A 21,569-nucleotide genomic window follows, 5' to 3' on the forward strand; every position below is an offset into this window, starting at 1 on the left:
TTCACAAACAGGGTAAACTAGACTCACTCTGGCATGCAAAGGAAGATGGGCCAGTTTTTACACATGCGTCTGTCTGTGACAATAGGGCCCTATCCGTTTCCCTGTTTTTGCCAAGCAAAACATGTAAACATCGCAGTACGAGGTGTAAAAGGCACACCTTTGCTTTTGACATCTGTTTGACCCTCCTCTGATGGCAATAAAGTCAACTAAGTATTTCCTCTCGTCGTTGCATATCAAACCTTGACAACAGCCAGGAAGAATTTCTAACCATTCCTCTTTCCAAAATAGTTTCAGCTTTGTAACATACTTTTACCACCTGCACTGTGAATAATTACATGGTGTGGGAAATAAAAATGTGAAAATATATACAGTAAATGTTTATGTTATTAGTTATTTGTAGACTGTTAATTGTTTTGTTGAATACGAGATGACCTTTTTGACCAATATATGAAGAAATCCAAGTTCCAATCTAAATGCTTCAGGGTTTCTATGTTTATGTGTACAGTATTGCTAAAACTACAAACCTAATGGTGACCTAAGACTTTTGCACATTTCTGAATGAAAACACGAGCTACTCCATAAGCAAATGTTGTATTGTTATGTATTTTTGCGGTGGGAAGTAATAGGATGATACAAGCCAACATCTGGGATATCATTCAATGCTCAAGCTTGGCTCTGTAAAAAAGATAAATGTCTCTTTGTGAATTTCTGCAGGAAAGCATTTCTTCCTATCCAAACCCCTTCAGCACCTGGAGGCCTAAGACAAGCTACAGGCCCCAAACTGGCCTGACCTACATTATGGTCTTCTCCACTAAATCTCATAACTTAAAGCACAAAGTGGCACACGGCCTTTGTTAGCGTGGTCGATTTGAGAGACATAACAGCTTCCATTGTGGGATTAAGATGTCTCTGCTCAATGTCGATAAACGTCTGCTGTCGTATATCTATTCACGCTGCAAAATAGCACTTATACATTATATGCTTCTTTCAAGCTATCTCGTTAAGAAGGTCATTGCTAGCGCCAGTCTATGTTTAAGCTCTGTCTGTGGTTTTGTGTGGTAAGAAGTCTACAATACAATCACTCCTTTCTTGGCCTGTCTTACTCTTTTAATGACATGGTTACCCCAGTTTGCTGGTTGGATTGAATTTCCTATATTCAGATTGCTTTTAGACTCAATTCTGCCAGGGGTGCGGGAAAGAAAGCATTAAAGTCATTTGGGATGATCAATGCCACAAAGTTTGTCTTTGTATTCTTTTGTCTTTACTTCTGTGAACTGATAGAGACTGGAATTTTGCAGTGGCTTGAGGGAAAAGAATGAAGTCATTTTCATTTTTTGTTGATTAAGAGGTACGTATGCGTGCGTGGGGAAGGGAAACTTATCACTCCTCCATCCAACCTCTTACCTCCCCTTTTGGGCTTTTAGGAGCATCCTGTGACCTCTGACCTTTTGGACAATAGAGGCCAGGACGTTTCCCAGTGAGCAGCGATGGAGCCAACAACAGGAACATGAGGGGTGCTCATGGGAAACAAACTGTTTATTGTGCAGCAGGATGGGCAGCCGACCCACCACCCCCCATGTCCAAGTCGCTCACTCACTCTCTCGCACACATACACACACACACACACGCACACTCACACACACACACACGCACACGCACGCATGCACGCACAACACACACACAAACACACTCATGCACACTAGCGTATACACTTTTGTATTGTAACATCTTGTCAAGTTCTTTATTATGATTGATTATCAATCTTCGACTAATTTTCCTCAGGAAAAAAAAGAGATGGACCCTTTTGTGTTTGTTCAAATAGAAATCACTGGCAAATTTCAGGAAATGTAAACAAAATATCAAAATAAATTTTTGTTTGTTTGATTTTGTTTGTTTGTTTGCTTTTGGATGAAAACCTAAAACTTAATTGAGATGATACAATATAACCTTTAATACAGTCTTTCCTCAATACAGTATATTTCATTTTCATTATTATTTTTATTTATTTATTATTTTTTATATTTCATTTTTTTATTATTCATGTTTTGTTGACACACATAAATGTCACAAGAAGCAAAGCCAAAGAAAAAGCAAAACTCACTTCTAGAATTATTCCTTTGCTACCACTGAGGTCTTGATGAACCGCTGCCATCTGTACAACCTCATTTGAAACGTCTTTGTCTCACCACTCTCTGCACTTTATGTGTTGCATATGAGAAGTTCACATTTTGAGAAACTTTCTGTTTAAATAACACAGCCATGCTATTTGTTAGTGCCGCTAAAGCCAGTCTGTTTGGTTCAAAGGAAATCCCTCCTTTGTCCTCCAAGGAAACTCGCCTCACTAGGAAAACCTGAAATTGACATCAGAAAAACCAACAGCTGGAACATATTTGATCCTAGATGATAACCACTAAATGTGTTAGTCAACACTATATAGAGCACTGGTGGGGAGACTCTGGGGATTACTCATTGCATGAACCGCGCAGTTAAACATTTCAAAAAGCCATCATTCAGTTGTGCAGTGGGACACTTGGGATTGGTCCGAAAGTGCTTTGCCGCATAAGAATACTGCTTCCTTATAATGATATGTTTGGTTTGTCTGGTTTCCACATGATGCGCATCTGATAAGGGAGGACCAAAGGCAATGGGACAGGATTATGAAGCTTTTAAATTCCTAAAAATAATTGCAGCGTACAAGGCAGACATTGGAAATCGCATTTGTTAACATGAGACAATGTAGAGTCAGTTAGTTTTGAATAAAACGTGAGCAAAACAGTTTACAGTTTAAAACTAGGTTCTACTTAGTCACTCTTGTGTCCCTTTACTGAAGTGTATTTCAAAAGTAAATCATTGAACATTCCTCCAAAGGCTAAAATTACCACAAGGATTCCAGTGTTAAATGATGAGCGACACACTCCCTCTCCGCAAATTGCTTTTGGCTGATTGTTACCGCATGTGCCTTTATGTACAAACTAGACAAGCGATTAAGAATTTTACTCTTACTGTACTGCCTTTAAATCTTTCACATTGAACTTTGTAATGTCATGAAGTATGCCATGCTATTCATTCATGCATTGTGAAGAATTTGTGAGGCTAGCTTTTAATGTAGCCACAGAAAGTAGGGATCACTTATAAGTGTTTTTTTTTTTTCATTAGAATTATCAGGCAAACTCAATTCCCAAAACAAAAGGGTTTAAGGTTTGATACTGAGATGATCTGGGTCAAGGAGCACCTTAACACTGACAAGCAAAATCAAATCACAGCCAAGGAAATAAGTCATGAAACACACAGATTGCTTCACACATAATGACCTTTTTTTCCCCTTGCTGAGCTCAATAATTATTTGATTGTGCAGAGTGCTGACTTCACTGTAAACATGAGTGCTACTTGCACATATAGCCTGAGTGTATAATCAAATCAAGACCATTGATGCAAGGGGTGAACAAATATCTCTTAGTGTGTGACAACAATGGATCTTTGTTCTGTGGGAGAACCCTCAGAAAGCTGATACACTGACCCAAGGTAGAACACCTCTGGGGACTGTGAGCCCGGCTTGTGCTCAGAATTAATTGCTTCTGCTTTTATTGGATAATTTGGCCATTAACAAGAGCAATCTAAGTGAATTTGGAAAATGACCGAATATGTGCCTTGTCATGGCGACCATGGGAAAAGGGCCATTGAGGGAAGAATACACTCGGGCTCAGAGTCGGAGCGTAATTGCCACAAAAACGTGAAAAGCTTTCTGTTATACAATTGAACCAGTATGATTCATGTGACCAAAACGATGCGTCGCTGAGGTCTGCTGAGTCCATTGGCTCAAATTACAACACTACAGGCTATAGCCATCATGAGACGGCTCGCCTAAGCTCTCACCCCCACCCATATCGTCCTGGTCCTTACACATTCACACCTTGGCTCATACATCAGTTTAGAACTTGCGCCACCAGTCGTGTAACCGAACACTGAGGTTGGGGCTGCGGGTGGGAAAGTCCCTCTACGGCGGGGACAGTCATACTTTACCTTTTGGAAACAAATATGTCAACTAAGTTATTGTTGACTATTTGCATTCACCTTGTGCCTTCAAGTGTCTCGTGAGTGTCAACTACAAACATGTGGGTTTAAAGTATATCTGGGAGCAAGCAAAGTAATAGTTAGTTTCTTAACTATTGACACTGGTTGACAACATGAACCAAGGCTTGGCACAAACAGCGCGTGTCTGAAAACCTGATAAACAGTTGTTCCAAAGCTTCCAACACAAGGCCCCTGGTGCTTAAGGAGCCAAAGTGCTACCTCTGCTGCCTGCTGAATCTGATTACAGCAAGGCCTCGGGACAGGCAGGTCATTGAGAGCACAGAGATGAGCAAACAATAAGATATTATCTGAAGGAATCTTTAGTTTTCCAAAGGAAAATGGTCTCTCTCAGTGTCACATTGACGATAGCATCCTCAACCTGACACTGAATCAGCCGTTTAAGAAGAATGAACACTGCAGCCCATTCATGCAAACTCACTAAAATAATGAGAGGTCTTTCTTCACCCTTGTTTAACACATATAAAGGAAAGTTCATGAGCCTTTGCAAAAACAAGGCTGTGCAGAAAGCATGCAGTGCATGCAGCTGAGTCAGAGAACATAATGACTTTATGATAATAGCGTGTGGAATTAGCAACCACGGGAATCTTTTTATTCCTTTGCGAATGCATGTAAGTCGATTAAAAAAAAAGAAAAACGCTGCTCCATTGTGTTGGAATTCTGACATCAAATACATGTGATGATATGATGCAGTATAACAACGTGTATTATTTACTGATTTACTGGTTTGATTGGACTCAGTCTGTTTGTTCTTTTCAAATAGTGACATCTTGTGGTTACTTGGCCACACCGTTGCCCTTTTTGTTTTGAACGAATTAGCCACTCGCAATACTCTGAATTTGATTTAAGACAATAAAGTAGGACGATTCTGACATTATAGGGGATTTGACAGTTCGCAGTCAATAGACTACACTAACCATCTAGATTTTTTTTTCTCTCATGTACCCCCAGCAACATCATTTTTCATTCAAATACCCTTCCAACCAGCGCAAAGCATTTGGGGATGAAAGCAAAAATCACCATAAAGAGTGCTATGCCATCCGTTTCTGATTTATTAAACTTGTAGTAGTAGTAGTGAAATAGTGTAGTGAAATCTCTAGAATTATTATTTTATTTAAATTTTTAAAAATTTATTATGATTATGATTATTATTATGTATATATATTTTATTGCGTTATACTAATTTTAAAGTCCCACGGTGCCTTCACGTGTTCGCAGTTAAGAAACACTGCTCTAGATGACGATTTATATTAATATTTATTCTGCGTTCAACCGAAGGTTCTACACTGTAATCTGCAAATGTTTGATTTGAAATAATGGAAAAACTGAAATAAAATAATCAATCCAAGAGGTGAAGTCTCGCGATGATTGCCCAACAGTCTTGCGCCTGCCTTGCAAGAGGGCGAGAATACGATCGCAGGGGTCCTAGCAAACACCTCGTCAATTTTTGGACTAGCAACATAGAGAAAATACGATTTTTAAATGTTTGATGATTACGTTGCTGCAGAAAGCAAAATACCAAAGTAATTGTAGTCCCGACGTGAATGCCTGCATCCTCTTGCAAGGTGTAATTCGGAAATTACGCCACCACCGAACATACATTGTATATGTTCATATCTAACGGTTAGCTGACAGGCTACCAAGCACAGCCATTGGGGCAATGGCGTTGAAAAGAATTCAGAAGGTGAGTGTTTCATTCCTCCATGAGCGAGTTATAACAATGTGTTTAATGATAGAGTCTTTCGCGTAAGATGACGACCCCGGTTGTCGCTGCTGCACACTGACTGATGTTCTTGTCTTTATTTATTTTAACGCTATTCAGCTTGAAGACACAAACAAAGACCAGCTAACCTAAAGTTAACCATTTTTTCCCCTCGTATGTGCGTTGCCACAGTAACGACGCCTGAGGAGAACTAACCCGTATTACGATTTTTTTTCCCCTTGGTGTGTTTTTTTTTTTTTTTTTTAAAATGAGAAGCTAATATTTGCTAGTCCACCTATGTCTTAACGGAATTGTCTCACACAGCTTAACCGGCTAGCATCGGTGAACGTAATAAATATATTTATGTATATATTTATTATGTATGTATGTATAATTTATTTATTTAGAACCTGTGCATGACATGTCTTTAATTTAATTACTTCTGAGTCGTTGCTATTGCCACAGGAGGTCTTAGGAGTAAGGCAAGTTGTGTGTTTGAATGACAGCTGCTTGCTGGTTGCCAAAATTGAACCCTAGTGTCGCTGTTTCCATTTATGGGCTGGCAAATGGGGCAACGCGGTTGGCCAAGGTGTGTGTATATTTTTATACTGCGGGATGTTTTTTTTTAATAGTGTTAGAGTCATCATGCATACGACGAGATGCTGTAATGCTATGTTGCACAAGTGTTTGGCGCTGTCTTTGTATTGTGTTATTTCAAGTTAAAGTGGGACAGCTTTTCATTTTGCATGCCCTGTTGGGCATAGTGTAGTTACATGCACCTCATTAATTCATAATAATAACTCGTCATAATAACTCATTAGCTACAACTACATAATCTAATGTGATGCAAGATAAATCGTCTACATTTACAATGGATTTATTTTTGCTGTCAGTGGTGCAGTAAAAGACACTCACAGTTAAATGCATTCACCAAAATATTAAAATCTCAATAGTATATATTTTTACATCAGTGAGAACTACAATCTTAGTACCTAAGCAGTCAGTGTCTTTGTTAAAGTAGAATTTGCTGATTTTTAGCTGAGTAATGTTTGTCTATTCGTGCCTTGGGATTGGCTGGCAACCAGTTCAGGTGCTGCTGTATATTGTTGACTGGCCTTAATTTTATTGACACAGTATATAGATATTTGACACAGATAATCATGTCTTACATACAGATGTTATTATTCTTTGTGTCTTTCCCACAGCCTGTAATCATAGCAATGCGTGTTATGACTGCCTTTAAAAGTTATTCTCAAAATTAGGTTTCAACCCCAAAGACAAGTTGTACCATTTGGATAATAGTTTTATGGTATGAATTATTTATGCAACTGTTCTTTTATCAGGAACTTAGCTGTTAATATAAATGGTATATACCAATGGGACATGAATACACTGATGTGATTTGTCTCTAACTGTTTGCCATAGGAGCTGTCTGACTTGCAGAGGGACCCCCCTGCTCAGTGCTCTGCTGGACCAGTTGGAGATGATTGTAAGAATTTTGTTTATAGCATGTGGTTTTCCTGTTGTATGTGTGTAAATATCCCTCCATAGCGGGCATTATGTTCCCGAACACAATAAGTGAAATCCTTGATCTAGAAATACACCTCGAATTGGTTGTTAAAGCCTTGGGCAATGTGATGGCTTTCGTTTTATTTTATGACATGTAGGTGGTAGAAAATAGTCAATCAAAAGAAATCTGGACTAAAAATGTAAATATCTCAATTTGCTGTATATAAAACTGAACCGTCATTCTTGTTTTTTGTGGACAAAATACGATTGAAAGTGTATATGAATGAGTCATGTAACAAAATCCTTGGTTGAATGGAATTGGGGCGATAAGCAAGGTGGCTTCATCCAGTTTCCCATTTCGGTTCCCGTTCTGTTTGTTCAGTGCATACAATGAAAAGTGATGAAGCTGAAATAAACAAATCAATCAATCAGAACTTGGCAGGGCCTCCTTTTGTGTTAAAGACAACATCACTGCAGCCCTGGCATGAAGGACATCAGCTTGTGGCACTGTTCAGTGATTCCAGGCAGGTTGCTTTCAGGTCAACGACATGCTGGAGTTGGGTTTTTCTCACCTTCTTCTTGATAGTATCTTAGAGATTTTTAGTGGGATTTAGCTCAGGCAATTTTGCTGGCCTATCAAGCACAGCAACATCGTGGTCATTGAGCTGATAAGTTTGGCAGTATGGACAAATGCCAAATCTCTGCTGGGAAATGAAATCAGCTTTTCTATAAAGCTTGTCAGCCAAAGAAAGCATCAAGTGCTCTCAACCTTTGGGCCAGATGGCTGCTTTGGATGTGGACTTGACATGATGTCCCAAGTCATCACTGACACTGGAAACTTCACACTGGACCTCAAGTAACGTGGATTCTGTACCTCTCCGCTCTTCCTCCAGAATCCAGGAGCTCGATTTCCAAATGATAGGCAAAATTTACTTTCATCTGAAAAGAGGTATTTGGACCACTGAGCATCATTCCAGTTCTTTTCCTCCACAGCCCAGGTAAGACACTTCTGACTGACACTGTCTCTGGTCCAGGAGTGGCGAAATGCGGCAATGGAGGTCATTTCGACGCCAGCCTCAATAAGTTTTTGTGGACTCCCCCAAATTCTTGAAGGCGGGAGTTCCGCCTCTTTCTGGTGCAACCTTTCCTCTCACGATTTTTCCTTCCACTCGCCTTTCTATGAATATGCTTGGATACGGTATGAACAGGCCTACTGAGCTACGAGCTTTTGTGCTTTCCGCTCTATGTGGAGTGTATCAATGACTATTCTGGGGATATCTATCAAGTCAGCAGTCTTCCCCATTGTTGTGTAGTCCGCTGACCAAGATGGAGGCTATCTCAAGGCTTGGTGGAACTTGTTTTGTGGTAATTACTTGCTTCAGATGGAACACTCTGACTTTAAATGATGAATGAATGGCAAACAATATTTAACGTTTTCATGATGTGCTGGACTTGTACGGCAGTATATTGTACATTCATCCATCAGGAGTTGTTATCCAAATCCATGAATGTGGTCGATGTATAATGAAATTCCTTGTTTTGTCTTTTTCAGTGTTTCATTGGCAGGCGACGATAATGGGTCCTGTAAGTACTACTGTTGTGTAATTTTATTTGTAATACGCTACACAAGCAATATCTGCTTCTGTTTTTATGCCACTAGAGTGATAGCCCCTATCAGAATGGAGTGTTTTTCCTTACCATCCACTTCCCTACAGATTACCCATTCAAACCACCAAAAGTGAGTAACCATCTTCCCTTAGCGCCAGAGACTAAATTGTTGCTATTTGATTTTATTGTACTGCCATCATAATTTTTCCTGGGAGGTGACAACGTTCTTGTTAAATTACAGGTTGCATTTACAACAAAAATTTACCACCCTAATATTAACAGCAATGGAAGTATTTGTCTGGATATACTGAGATCACAGTGGTCACCTGCGCTAACAGTATCAAAAGGTACGTGCCAATAAATTCACATTTCCCCACAAACAACAACACACAAAATGATTAAATCAGCATTTCCTTAAACTGCCTGCAGATAACTTTTATAGCTTTTAACTTTTATTTCCTGCTATGAAAGTGACCATCTGGTTTGACCTTCACAATTTGCTACGAATGTACAGTTGACAGTACAGCTGCAACATACTACACTTGTTCCATATTTATAGCAGCGTGTATATAGCCTTTCGAAATAGAATATGAACTTGTGAAATGCCGTGAACCCGTTTGAGTTGTCAGGGGCCCAGACTTGTGAATTCAGGATAATGTTTTATTTTAATGACGAAATACTTAGGGATAATTCCCCATTACTTTGTGAGGAAGCGTCCGTGTTTGGAGATTAAAGTACTCTCGGCTTGATATTAAACACGTTAAAAATGTTGCTTGTATTTATCATTATATTATTTCCACAGTATTATTATCAATCTGCTCCCTTCTTTGTGACCCAAACCCTGATGACCCTTTGGTTCCAGAGATCGCTCATACATACAAAGCTGACAGGGAAAAGTAAGTGCACAACTGCATCAAACAAATTAAATTGCAAGCTGACTGATGATGCTGTTTGGGTTTTGCAGGTACAACAAATTAGCAAGAGAATGGACCCAGAAGTATGCAATGTGAGGTTGCCAAGGGAATGGAAATCCAAAAGAAGAACAACAGAAACATGTTTGATTTGTTACTGGAGGCATAGGGGGAAAAAAAAAACACGAGACAACAGGCAACCTTTTGGACAAGGCAGCGATGTAAAAAATGTTCTGAGCTGATCCAATACGCTGTCCTTGATGCGTGCGTGGGTATGAGCAGGACCTGAAGGGCTCCTGGAACCAGACACTACTCACAACTCATACGCTACACTCAAGACTTTAAACTGTTACTCTTGCTATTATTGTTTTCGCAGCCATTTTTGTTGCTTTACATACAACCCTTTCATTGTCATGTTGTTTTACTGGCTGGATTTTGGAAACCATCACCTTGACTATGAGGATGCTGCCTATGTCCCGCTGGATGTCTTCTCTTACTGTATTTCCATGGATCTAGTGGCCTTTCTGTGTTCTAATGTTTCGGTCAACGTGCAATTGAGACAGAATGTTCCCAATTCAACACAATAATGGTGCAGTGCCATTACCAGCAGCTGATCATATGGCACATACTAACACTACCCCAAGACAATGTGAAAAATGTAAGAAAAAAAGAAGGACTGATCAGATTATCTTCCTCTGCTTTAGGAATTGAATCGCAGCATGTAGCGTTGATAGCACTGGAGCTTTGCCCTTCCACCCCCACCGGCACACTCGCACGTAGGTCAGATGGCAACTGAATTATTTTGTTACATTTTGTCACTGTTCCCTTGCAGTTAGTTGTCATGCATAAGAATCCATTTATGTTGGGTCTGCCAAATATTACCGTAACAAGACATTGCTTGTATGATCATGGCTACTCCTCGGCATGTAGCTAAGCTGTGTGTTACCTCCAGTACAGTTACTCAGGTATCAAAGCCAATCATCAGCCTTTGTCATAACAGAATAATGCCCGGGGCCCATATCGTAAGTTGAACTATTACGCTCATAAAACAAAACAAATGTCCTGAAAGACAAAAGTGATCATCTACCCTGATGTGTGTTTTACAGTAGTATTAATTTAGTTGTTGTCTGGTTAGATGGAAAGGAGTCTCCTTTCACGCTTTACATTTGTTTTATTTACAAAACTTGGATGTGAACAACTTCACGTTTATGCTACTGATGCTTTTGTTGCTACTCTAAAGTGAAATTGAAGTAATGCTTTTCAGGGTAAGTTAATTTTTTTTTTTATTGAGGTGATGTAAGACTGCAGTACTCCATGCTCCTAATTATGATTGCACAGGTATATCTAAACAACCTCAACTTTACCATCTGTCTGGTTGCCACGTTTGTGTAGTGTCTTTAAGATATTTAATTTTAGCCTTCTGTTGCCACGTCATCTGGTGTAATCATGATGGGAATGTGTTATATAATGTTAGTTTCAATCTAATACATTGTGACTTTTGGCTAAACTAGTTAGCGTGTGCTATTTTTTTCCATGTACCGATGCTGCCAATATAAAGGGAAACTATTTATTAGCATAAAGTTCAAGAAACACACCATCCCACACATCCGAAATGGTCCATAGCAAAGCATGAGCATTTACTAGCTTTTATGCTATGTTTAGACCATGGTTTTGATTGCAATATTTATTGTTGTTGTAAGGAAAATGCCCAAAACACTATATTATAAGGTTTTGAAAAGCTGTACTCAATGGAGTACAGATTTAGACTTTGTGTACATTATTTGGCTACAAGCACCTCCTATTGAATGACTGAATGCAGCCTCAATCCATCGTGACTAATGTTACCATTGACTCTTGTGCTCAATAAAGTTTATAGGCAGCTTGGCATGCTTTGCACTGTAGAGAACCTTCTCTCGGCCACTTGCCAAATATCAGGGATTTTGTTATAATTCATCGCCTAACACATCTGACATTTTTAGCCTTAATCCACATTTTGTATATACGTACGGGGACAAAAAAATACATCTTAAGTGTCAATTACCTAAATTTGATGTCATGGTTTGAGTCCCCCACCCCCTTCCCCAATTCAGGGCTGGCTTTCATGCAGCTTAAATTTTGAAATTGTGCTTGAACTGTAACATTGAGCAGCCACATATCTTCACTTTGTCCACACAAGGTAACTGTTGACATTAAACATGAGTAAAATCAATGGCTTTGTTGTCATTTTCAATGTTCTGCAATACATTTCGAAATGTAATGATTGAGTGAAATGCTGGTAAGTAAAGTGGTAGGTGAAATGCAAAGAGAGAAGAACAGAAGAGTGGGATGGCAGCAAGCCTTGTTTCTCTGCTTGCCTAAACATTATCAAAACTTCCACTACTTACTAACATCTTATCAAATTTATACCTCTATGTGCATATCAAATGTAATCTGCCCAGGGTCTTCACAATTAGTTGTGTTGGACGATATAACTATATTGGCAATGAGACTGTCAGATTTCAAATTTGTCCTCACAAGGCCAGAGAGCCGCCGTGGTCAGGATGTTTTTGTGTGCCCATTAATATGATGCATTTTAATTAAATTGTTTGTCTGTGTCATAAACATCGATTCTCCGGGTGATGTAGTACGTCGCACAGTTGGGCTTTGATATATTCAAAAGATTACATTTGAATGAAGTCTGGCGTAATGACAGGAGATGTGGGATATGTTTGATTTACTTACCTGTACGTCTCTGCTGTTATTTCAAATCTATTTTCCAGAGTTGTCAAAGAATTGAAAATATTCAGTGGTTTAAAATCAACGCATAGAATAACTGAAATGGACAACTTGCACTGATTTGATGCAGCACTTTTGTATACCAAAGGTTGCAGACAAGCACCGCTCATTCGCGCTGTCTTTTGCATCTGACGCTTTGCTTTGCATGTTAGCCAGTAGCAGAGCAAGCTAAACGTCCTGGTTAGCTGAAAGGTAACGTCAGCGCCACGCCTCCAGCAGGCAAGCAAGGAAGGAAGGGCGCATCCCGTATAGGAAAGCTAGCTGGCTAGCTCAGCCCAGCAGAGCTCAACTCAACAGAACCATGGCAGTAAACCTCAGCAAAAACGGCCCCGCGTTAACAGCGGCGTACAAAGAAGTCGTGAATGAAAAATCCGATACCAATTGGTAAGGCTCATCATAACACACGGAAACTCCGTAGTTGAATGAGGAGACATTGCGATATGATGCTGGTTAGCATCGCAGTATGTCAGCCGTGAAGTAACGTTAAGTTGCCAGTGTTTAACAAATATATTTTCTCGTAAACTCCAACGTATGCTATATTGTCAACCAACATGTATTTTTGTTCGTTAATCATCAGTGCGGTCAGTTCATTGACAATAATTTGTCATCTGATATTCTTTAATTAATGCCCATGTACGATCATTCATTGGAAATACTGCATCCAAATTGTTAATTTTTTTTCCCCCCTCAAATGTTTTGCATGTAGATTTCTTTCTGACTAACGAACGAAATCGAGCATTGCACCCACTTCCTGGTTAAGCAATGATGAGGAAATTGAAGACAAATTCAATATGGTGCCACGAACTTTTCTCTGTTGTTTGTCATCTTCACATACGTGCTCGTTGGTGACATCATAAGCAGTTCAAGTATTCATTGAAACGAGCGACTTTTCAGGGATTTCGATTTTAACCATTCACAATCTTAATATGCAGATCAAAATGGGAGTGTATTTATAGAGCTACCACTGTGACCTGTTGTGATTTGCAACTATTGGGCCAAGGCACATTAATGTGTCATGGAGAGATCATAATCCATTGTCACTTCAATGTTAATGTGTCATGGAGGACCTCATGATCCTCTGTCACTTCAGAGAAGTTAAAAGCATGTATTTTCCCCAAAGATAAAACGCTTCACTTTCTTCTTGTTGACATTCTCTTGCTAATTGTTTGTAATTTGTGCTGTGCAGTTTATCTTTTCCTCATTGCATTTCTCAACCTGCTTCCCTTCACATTGTTCCAAGAGCGTGACTCATCTGCTGGAATTATTGATCCTTGGTGTATTGTGACTAAGAATATCATATACATGTTATTAACTTATTCACTGCCGTAATAATATATAGCCGCCAAAGAGCCATTTTAACTGGGCTGGCGGAGAATGAGTGAAGATACCAAAAAAACCTACCCTGACAATGGCATGTTTTAAAACAAGTACTGCTGCTTTGGCTCTTTCCACATGCAGTAAAACTAAATATATAAATGGAGCCTCAAAGTAATACAACTGTTTAAAAAGAGCGACATTGTAATCTATTTTCCGTATCCTCCTCAGGGCCTTGTTCACCTACGAAGGAAACAGTAATGACATCCGCTTGGCCGAAAAGGGAGGTGAGTAATTTGTTACGGCGTCTATCAAGCTTTTGTCATCTAAACACAACAATATCAGATGCGTGTTGGAATGTCTCTGTCAGCATGCAACCGCAGCGCTGGAAGATCAGCACAAAGCAAGCGCTTGCCTCTGCTGTCTCAACCCGTCATTTGCAAAGGCAAAAATGTTCCCTGTTATACAAGCAACCACAGTGGCCATTTGACAATTCCCACAATGTTTTTCTATCAGATGGAGGCTTGGAGGAGCTGGTGGAGGAGCTAAACAGTGGAAAAGTCATGTATGGCTTCTGTCGGGTCCAGGACCCAAATTCCGGTCTTCCTAAATATGTCCTCATCAACTGGGTCAGTACTGCATTCCACCACATTTGTCCTCTTCCACCAGTAAACTTGTCCTCAAGAACCAATTTGTTTTGTGTTTAAGACGGGGGAAGGAGTGAATGATGCCAGGAAAGGACTTTGTGCAAACCATGTGAGCTCCATGGCAAACTTTCTTAAGGTAGCACAGCATTCATTTAAATATACATTTGACTTTTTTTTTTCCTACCATCTGTTTGTGTTTAAAACATGCCGAATTGCACTTTGTTAATCTTTGGGGGACGACATGAAGAGAAGACTATTCGTCAAAGCCGCATGCATGTGTGGAAAAAGGCTCCGTTGGAGTACTTTCAATGTCATACGTCGTATATCATAGAAGCGAGCGCCTGGCAAGACACCAAGTTAACACCAGCGCTTGTCAGACTGAGCAGTAAATGGAACTTTAATTTAAATGTGTTTCAGGGGGCCCACGTTACAGTGAATGCCCGAGCGGATGAGGATGTTGAGCCTGAGGTGATCATGGAGAAGGTGGCCAAGGCCTCAGGCGCCAACTACAACTTCCACAAAGAAACCTCCAGCCGCTTCCAAGACAGCGGCCCTCAGGGTCCCGTGGTATGGCTTATTCGCTGCTCATCTCTTCTGCAATGCAGTGTTTAGTCTTAACTTGAGACGTTGAAGTAGGTAGTAGTTGGGATGGGAACAAAGTTCTGGTTAGGAGCTATTAAGTTTATGCTGTTGAGTGACTACCTGTTGGAGGGTGAATTGATTTCCCTACTTGGCTGTAACCAGCAGATGAATTCATGTTGGCTCTCCTTGTTGCAGGGCTCAGTATACCAGAAGACCAACGCTATGTCTGAAATCAGGAAGACCAACAAGGACACATTCTGGGCACAGGCGGAGGTAGGTGCGCAGGTGCTCCTCAGGTCTTCATACCTGACGCTGACACAGAATGAATCCTGGTTCACGAGACATCTTTCTGGTTTAGTTTGCTTTGTATATTCTTTGAACACACATTGTCACTCAAACCTGTGCTTGTCTTTCCTTTTCGTGCCCCAGAAAGAGGAAGAGAGACGTCGTCTGGAGGAGCGACGCAAAGCTGATGAAGAGCGCCAGCATCTGGAGAAAGAGAGGAAAGACAGGGAAGTCAAGGAGGCAGCGCTGAGAGACAAACGGGACAAGGAGAGGACCGTGCAAATTGAGCAACACAAGTGGGTAGTGACAACCAAGCGAGCGTATTGACTATTACAAATGAACATTGGTTTGATTTGATTGTTGCTTTGACAGGAAGGACCAGCAGCAGCAGGAGGCTGAGAACAGAGAGCAAGAGAAACAACGCTGGGTCAGTCTGCCTGCTTTTGTTTTGTGGTGGAGGGGGGAAAAAGAGCTCAACCAGAAACTGAATTAGAGGTTTTGACTGCAGTGTCATCTTCAATATTCTCATGGTTGACTTTTGCTATGCAAGTTGTAAATGATCAGCATGCAGATGTTTATGGAGCATTCAGTAGGGTAGCTGATGAGAGCCAAATGTAATGTGACCAACATCAGGAGCAGCAGGCGGAGATGCAGGCAGAGCAGAAGACAGTCAAACAAGGAGAGTCTGTGGAAAAGGTCCATGTGAGTCCCCCTTCTCCAATGTTTTTATTTTTTATAAACTTTAATGCCATGTTTGGTTTAAAACTGACATTCAAATATATGAAGTCAGTCACCTGCTGTTTTTTGTTTTAGGAGGCAGCTTCCCTCATCTCTCAGCGAGCTATGAACCCCAGAGAAATGTTCAAGCAGAGAGAAATGGGAATAACTCCCAGTGATGCAAAGGTGCCCTCTGTTGCCCCTTCCAGCCCCCAGCCAGGTACTGTCTATCTTTCGCTTTGCTTGAAAGGTCAGCTTTGCCTCCATTTGCACTCTTGGGTAGCGGTGGCTTCAAGCGATATTTGTCCAAAACCCGCCGCCCTCTTGGCGAGCTCTACCTGTCTGAGGTCACACTTGAATTTGTTTGTCTGTCCCCATCATGTCTTCTCATTCTTTCTTGTTTCTCCTCATCCATCTGTGCATGCTTTGGATTCCATGTGCCGCTCAGGGCGCCTTCAAAGCCCTTTTCTCTCTAAGTATGAAAGCGAGCGGGCCGACTCCCCTCAGCGCCAAGCCTCCCCGGTGCCGGCAGGCTCTGCCTCCCCTGTCCATGCTGCAGGTGTGAGCTTACACACACAACACAACATATCAGGTGACAGTCAGTCGATACCAGTCGGTGATTCCCCAACCTTTTTTTTTTTTTTTTTTTTTTGCACTAAGCCACGTTTTCCATCTGGGCCTGATTCATTAAACACAAAGCTTCCATTCTTTTCCATGAATGGCAATTGGTGGATACAGTGTTCCTACTAAATTGTTCCCACACTTATTTTGCAGTCACACTGTATCATTTTTTTTAAACAGTATCCTGATTCATTTTTATTCATTCTTGCACGTGACCAACAAAATTCAGTCACCCTTGCACTTTTCAGCCATTGTACACTGAGAGAACAGTAAAACGCAGTGAGTGCACTTAAGCAGATGCTGTTGTTGGCCACAACAATCATCTCAACACTCAAGTAGGTACCATTTGCCAACCAAACAGGCCCCGCCCCGCCTCTTAAAGGCGAGCCTGTAATAGGTACAGTATTTAGTTATATACACATATGTTCTTGTATGTAACACTTAAGTGTGTTGGAATAAATTTAAGTGTTTAAAGCATGTTGGGCTGAGCGGATTTAGAAAAATCTAATTTTGATTTTTTTTTTCACCCTCAGTATTGCAATTGAGATTTAATACGTGATCTATTTTTCAAGGTCCTTTTCCCTCATGTATTTATTTTTTATTTTTTTAAATAAACCTAAGTAACAAATTAATCAGCATTACAACTGAAGGTTAATGTTCCTGTCACTGGCGCACACCTAATGAGCTCTCGCCAGTTTGCGAGTGACTGGTCTAAATTACAGCTGTCCTTTTTTTTTTGCTTTATTTTGCTATCTCATCCCTTAGTCATTTCACCATTGTACTTCTAATTAATCACCCCATGTTGAAATTGTTTTCCCCTCCCATCCGTCTTCATGTCTGCTCCCGGTGGTGGTTTTCATCCTGTGTGGGCTTGTCCATGTACATGCATGTCTGTTCTTGTATTTTTGGGTGATAAGAGCCAGATGTGGATGATGGACAGTCCAGGTGTGAGTATGATGAGCCGGAGGCAGCCCCCAAGGAGCCCCTGAAAGGTGGGGCACTGGCTGTAGTCTTAACACTTTCACGCACCAAGTGACCGGCTCACTGGCTTCTTAAGAACATCATTTGCCGCACTTCAAGCCTCCCAGTTAGCAGCTGTAGTCTGCTCCCACCTGCTGGGAGATTTAGCACATGACAAGAATTCTTTTTATTTGAACAGATGAAGTACCTGCTGCCAGGCCCTGTGTGCAGGAGCCTTCATATGAAGATGCCCCTCAGGTGCTGGTTCTATTCCTTTGTAGCAAACCAAGGTATTTGGATATATGTATAAGACACAAATGAACCAAATTCTATGGCAGGTTGAAGAGAGCAACTACGAGGTGACTGCTGAGGAGACGTCAGAAAAAGGAATCTGTGCCCGGGCTTTATACGATTATCAGGCTGGTAATTACATTTCTTTTTTTTTTCTGTATTCAGTTGATTGAACAAATGCAATGCTTCAATATTTTTTTTAACTCGGTGTAATGTAACAGGACATACTACACTTTTTAAAACCTTCTTTCCATTCATAAATATTTACAAGACGCTTTTATGAAATGTATTCATACTTATAGCAATCATATGTGTTTGGAATTATTTGATTGACTGGCAACTAGTTCATAGTGTACCCTGCCTACCCACCCAAAGACAGCAGGGATAGGCTCCAGCACGCCCGTGAATTTGGTGTGGGATGCAAAATATGGATGGAGGGATGTTTAAAGGCATGCTTTGAATCAGAGAGACGGTTAAGTAAATAATGGAATTACAGTATTTGCGTCTTTTTCTTAACAAAGGTCAAAGTAACAAGGGGTAACAATAAACCAACCATTAGTTGGGCTGCAACCTTAATGAGGATAACTGCTAAAGGGAATGGAAAAAGGGGTTGGATCTCCTACTAGTTAACTCTTTTATTTCCTAGCGGACGATACAGAGATTTCCTTCGACCCCGATGAGATCATCACCGGGATCGAGATGATAGATGAGGGATGGTGGAGAGGCTACGGCCCCAGTGGCCATTTCGGAATGTTTCCGGCCAACTACGTCGAACTCGTATAGGCACTCGCATTCCCCAGCAACTAAGGGAACCTCCCATGAAGAGTCCTCCACTGATCACGTTGCTCCGCAGCACAGAGCCATGAAAGGGCAAGTCAATTAAAAGGCCTGGCTGATTCCAATTGATCATTTCAAACCAGTTCCATAAATATGTTTTTGTTGTAAGCAGGTACGCCGTGTCCACCTCCACCACTTTACCTGTAAATGTGATGAGCCTTAGTTTGAATCTTGACTTTTACTGAGCATAAGCAGCACTTGATTCTACATTCCTTTCAAAGTATCTCATTTATCTGCTTTTATTATATCACTTGCTGTAGCAGCAGCTACCAGATGTCATTTTTCATGAGACTGACCCATAGATTATGTTTAAGTTTTGAGTTTTTTTTTTGAAGTGGATATTGTTTGAACAGCACACTCACTTTGGGTGTTTGACTGATTGATATGAGGGCTGTCAAAAGCAAATGAAATTTGGAGGGTGTAATGTGTCATTTTGGTTCCGTCAATTCAATGCATTCAACTTTTTCCTTAGTGCGCTAAAGACAAGAAAACATTCGCAGTGGCACATTTTCCATTATTAATTTGTAACGTGTGATGTTGCAGTGATGTGAGGTAAAAGCGGAAAAATGCTTTCTGTGACGTTTCAGAGAAACTGAAAGTTGAGTATTTTTCAGAGTACCATTCCTGATCAGTTCCAATTCAACTTGAAATATAGTGTAATGTGTCGTTATATGCCAGAGTCTATTGTAATCCAGCCTTTGTAATAAAAATAATAAATCGCCTTTGTGGTCATATCATACAGTTTCTAAACACATTTGTATCAGCATATGTTAAATCAGTTTCCTGGAATGAAATGCCGTGTGGGGAATTCACCCTCCTTAATGCATAAGTTTCATTTCATCTGAAAAATAAAAAACAAAAAAAACTTTACTGCATGCTCACCTTTTAACATAGGGGCAGGCAAACTTTTGCTTGAGGACAACAATTTATGTTTGAAATGAACAGATGGGCCAGGTTATTTGCAGGTCAGGTAAATGTATGTGTGTATATATATGTATGTATATATATATATGTATGTGTATATATATATATATATATATATATATAGTTTAAAAAAAATGAATAAGCTGTTTAGACTATTTTAGTTGTGAGATAATGGGTGAATGGGTGAAATGCTTTTTTTTCACCTGTCCAAATATTTAAAAGGAAAAAAATAATTTTAATATATATATATATATATATATATATATATATATATATATATATATATATATATATAACCAAAATTATGCAAATTTCTTACATTGACATATTTAAAAGATTCAGAGTTGGAAAAATGCAAGCTCAGACAAATATTACAAAAACTCATACACTTGGGTAGTTTTATTGCTTTTGTATGATGAACACAGCTGAAATGGTAAAAACTAAGTAACACAAATGGCCATCATAACCCAAATTCCTGAAGGTTGAGTATTATTTATGATACACGCAATACACACCTTGAATGCTGTATGTTTTTTGTTTTTTTAATATTAGTTGCTATCTGCCAAACTGCTGCTTGTTGGGAGGTCAGTTGAGCAGATTTCACTACCACCATACAGCACATTTAAAAAAAATGGTGTACAGTACAGTATTGCAAAACGCCATTGCACTACTACACAGAATATTGCAAAGGAATGTTTGAACACAGTGTTTAGTGACTGCACAGAATTCTACCAAGAAATTCAATTGCACCAATTTTATATATTCTGCCACAGTCAAAAAAAATGACATAATTCTCTTTATTCATCATGTTGAGGATGAATTATTCTTTCCCCCTCATTGATATGGTAGGAAAAAATTACTGTTGAGTTCATGCCTTTAAAGGGGAATGTGTTTTAACGCTTTGTTCCCAGTAAGGTGACTCATTTCACACGATCATCAAATTTGCAGTCTTACTGTTGCTCATCTATTGAGGCCAGCAAAAAAAGCGCAACATTAAACACGGATCTACAGAACTGTAAAATATCAAATCTCACATCATTTGACAAAAAGTACATGAGATCATTTTGTTATTATGACCTTTGAAATGTCGTTATCTGCCGCAGTGGGCATCCCCTTTCTGTCACAGATCAAATAAATGCAGAGGAAATGTGGAATGTCTTATCTAAGTACTTTTGCGTGCTGTTGATCATGGGAACCATCTGGGGCTATATATGAGGCTAAGCAGAAATAAGACTGACCTGATTTTGTCAAGGATAGAATTATTTAAGACACCATTAAAGACCCATTTAACGTATACGCTTACATTTAATTCAACTACATGCTGGCTTATCATTTATAATTCTTTAATCACATATTCATATTAAATTTTTATTCAGTTCACTTTTTCAAGTGTCCAAATGTAGAGAATTTTTTGTATTTGTATTTTTTCCCTCTACCACCTAAAGCACAGTCACCTGCGTATAATTCCAGCCATAATATTAATTGACAACCTACAGAGCATTCTACCATGTTTACATGTCATTGTGACCCTGGTATTGTTTTATCAATAAAGCCTATGTTTCTTTTTTAAAGTCCTTCAAATTCACAGACATCTTGATATCAGTGCATAAACCGTTCCAGAGTTTCACACCTGCGACAGTTAATGAGTGACCTCGGAGTGTAGCGTCTGTTTGAAACATCAACATGTTACAGTTAAATATAACATCAAATTGTTACGCTACACATTTTATTAATGATTCCTTGCATCCTGTTCTTACCTCACAATTACATTCAAAAATCTATTATTTTTATTCATCC

At 39.8% G+C, this 21,569-nt stretch overlaps 2 protein-coding genes across 7 annotated transcripts; both read left to right on the top strand.

Moving 5' to 3' along the window:
• Nucleotides 1-5,466: 5,466 nt before the first annotated feature.
• ube2d4 (ubiquitin conjugating enzyme E2 D4) lies at nucleotides 5,467-12,028 on the top strand. Of its 4 annotated transcripts, XM_049762955.1 has the most exons (8): nucleotides 5,467-5,773; nucleotides 7,217-7,280; nucleotides 8,194-8,298; nucleotides 8,853-8,884; nucleotides 8,961-9,038; nucleotides 9,150-9,255; nucleotides 9,711-9,804; nucleotides 9,873-12,028. In XM_049762955.1, exons 4-8 carry the CDS (start codon nucleotides 8,876-8,878, stop codon nucleotides 9,916-9,918), a joined length of 333 nt encoding a protein of 110 aa, XP_049618912.1. In that variant the 5' UTR covers nucleotides 5,467-5,773; nucleotides 7,217-7,280; nucleotides 8,194-8,298; nucleotides 8,853-8,875; the 3' UTR covers nucleotides 9,919-12,028. The 4 variants fall into 4 exon arrangements, with proteins under 4 accessions (XP_049618912.1, XP_049618910.1, XP_049618913.1 ...); XM_049762953.1 differs by lacking the exon at nucleotides 8,194-8,298; XM_049762956.2 differs by lacking the exons at nucleotides 5,467-5,773; nucleotides 8,194-8,298 and adding an exon at nucleotides 6,148-6,380.
• Nucleotides 12,029-12,793: 765 nt separating this feature from the next.
• Nucleotides 12,794-19,585, top strand: dbnlb (drebrin-like b). 3 transcript variants are annotated; one of them, XM_049762949.2, is made up of 15 exons: nucleotides 12,794-12,978; nucleotides 14,140-14,195; nucleotides 14,425-14,537; nucleotides 14,617-14,691; nucleotides 14,973-15,122; nucleotides 15,333-15,410; nucleotides 15,567-15,718; nucleotides 15,795-15,849; nucleotides 16,056-16,124; nucleotides 16,236-16,359; nucleotides 16,588-16,698; nucleotides 17,678-17,752; nucleotides 17,920-17,978; nucleotides 18,059-18,143; nucleotides 18,658-19,585. In XM_049762949.2, the coding sequence occupies exons 1-15, from the start codon at nucleotides 12,896-12,898 to the stop codon at nucleotides 18,792-18,794; spliced, it is 1,422 nt and encodes a 473-aa protein (XP_049618906.1). In that variant the 5' UTR covers nucleotides 12,794-12,895; the 3' UTR covers nucleotides 18,795-19,585. The 3 variants fall into 3 exon arrangements, with proteins under 3 accessions (XP_049618906.1, XP_049618908.1, XP_049618909.1); XM_049762951.2 differs by lacking the exon at nucleotides 16,588-16,698 and having other exon boundaries at nucleotides 12,795-12,978; XM_049762952.2 differs by lacking the exons at nucleotides 16,588-16,698; nucleotides 17,678-17,752 and having other exon boundaries at nucleotides 12,795-12,978.
• Nucleotides 19,586-21,569: the final 1,984 nt, after the last annotated feature.

This window comes from Syngnathus scovelli, chromosome 3 (assembly GCF_024217435.2).
Source record: "Syngnathus scovelli strain Florida chromosome 3, RoL_Ssco_1.2, whole genome shotgun sequence".
Taxonomy (NCBI): Eukaryota; Metazoa; Chordata; class Actinopteri; order Syngnathiformes; family Syngnathidae; genus Syngnathus; species Syngnathus scovelli.

Bases quoted from the DNA above. Each gene is read 5' to 3' on its own strand.
- dbnlb (XM_049762949.2), top strand. From the start codon at position 12,896: ATGGCAGTAAACCTCAGCAAAAACGGCCCCGCGTTAACAGCGGCGTAC. The intron at 15,123-15,332 runs GTATGGCTTATT...TCCTTGTTGCAG, and splicing joins GCGGCCCTCAGGGTCCCGTG to GGCTCAGTATACCAGAAGAC. The intron at 17,753-17,919 runs GTGGGGCACTGG...TTATTTGAACAG, and splicing joins CCCCAAGGAGCCCCTGAAAG to ATGAAGTACCTGCTGCCAGG.
- ube2d4 (XM_049762956.2), top strand. From the start codon at position 6,291: ATGACAGCTGCTTGCTGGTTGCCAAAATTGAACCCTAGTGTCGCTGTT. The intron at 6,381-7,216 runs GTGTGTGTATAT...TGTTTGCCATAG, and splicing joins GGGCAACGCGGTTGGCCAAG to GAGCTGTCTGACTTGCAGAG. The intron at 8,885-8,960 runs GTAAGTACTACT...TTATGCCACTAG, and splicing joins AGGCGACGATAATGGGTCCT to AGTGATAGCCCCTATCAGAA.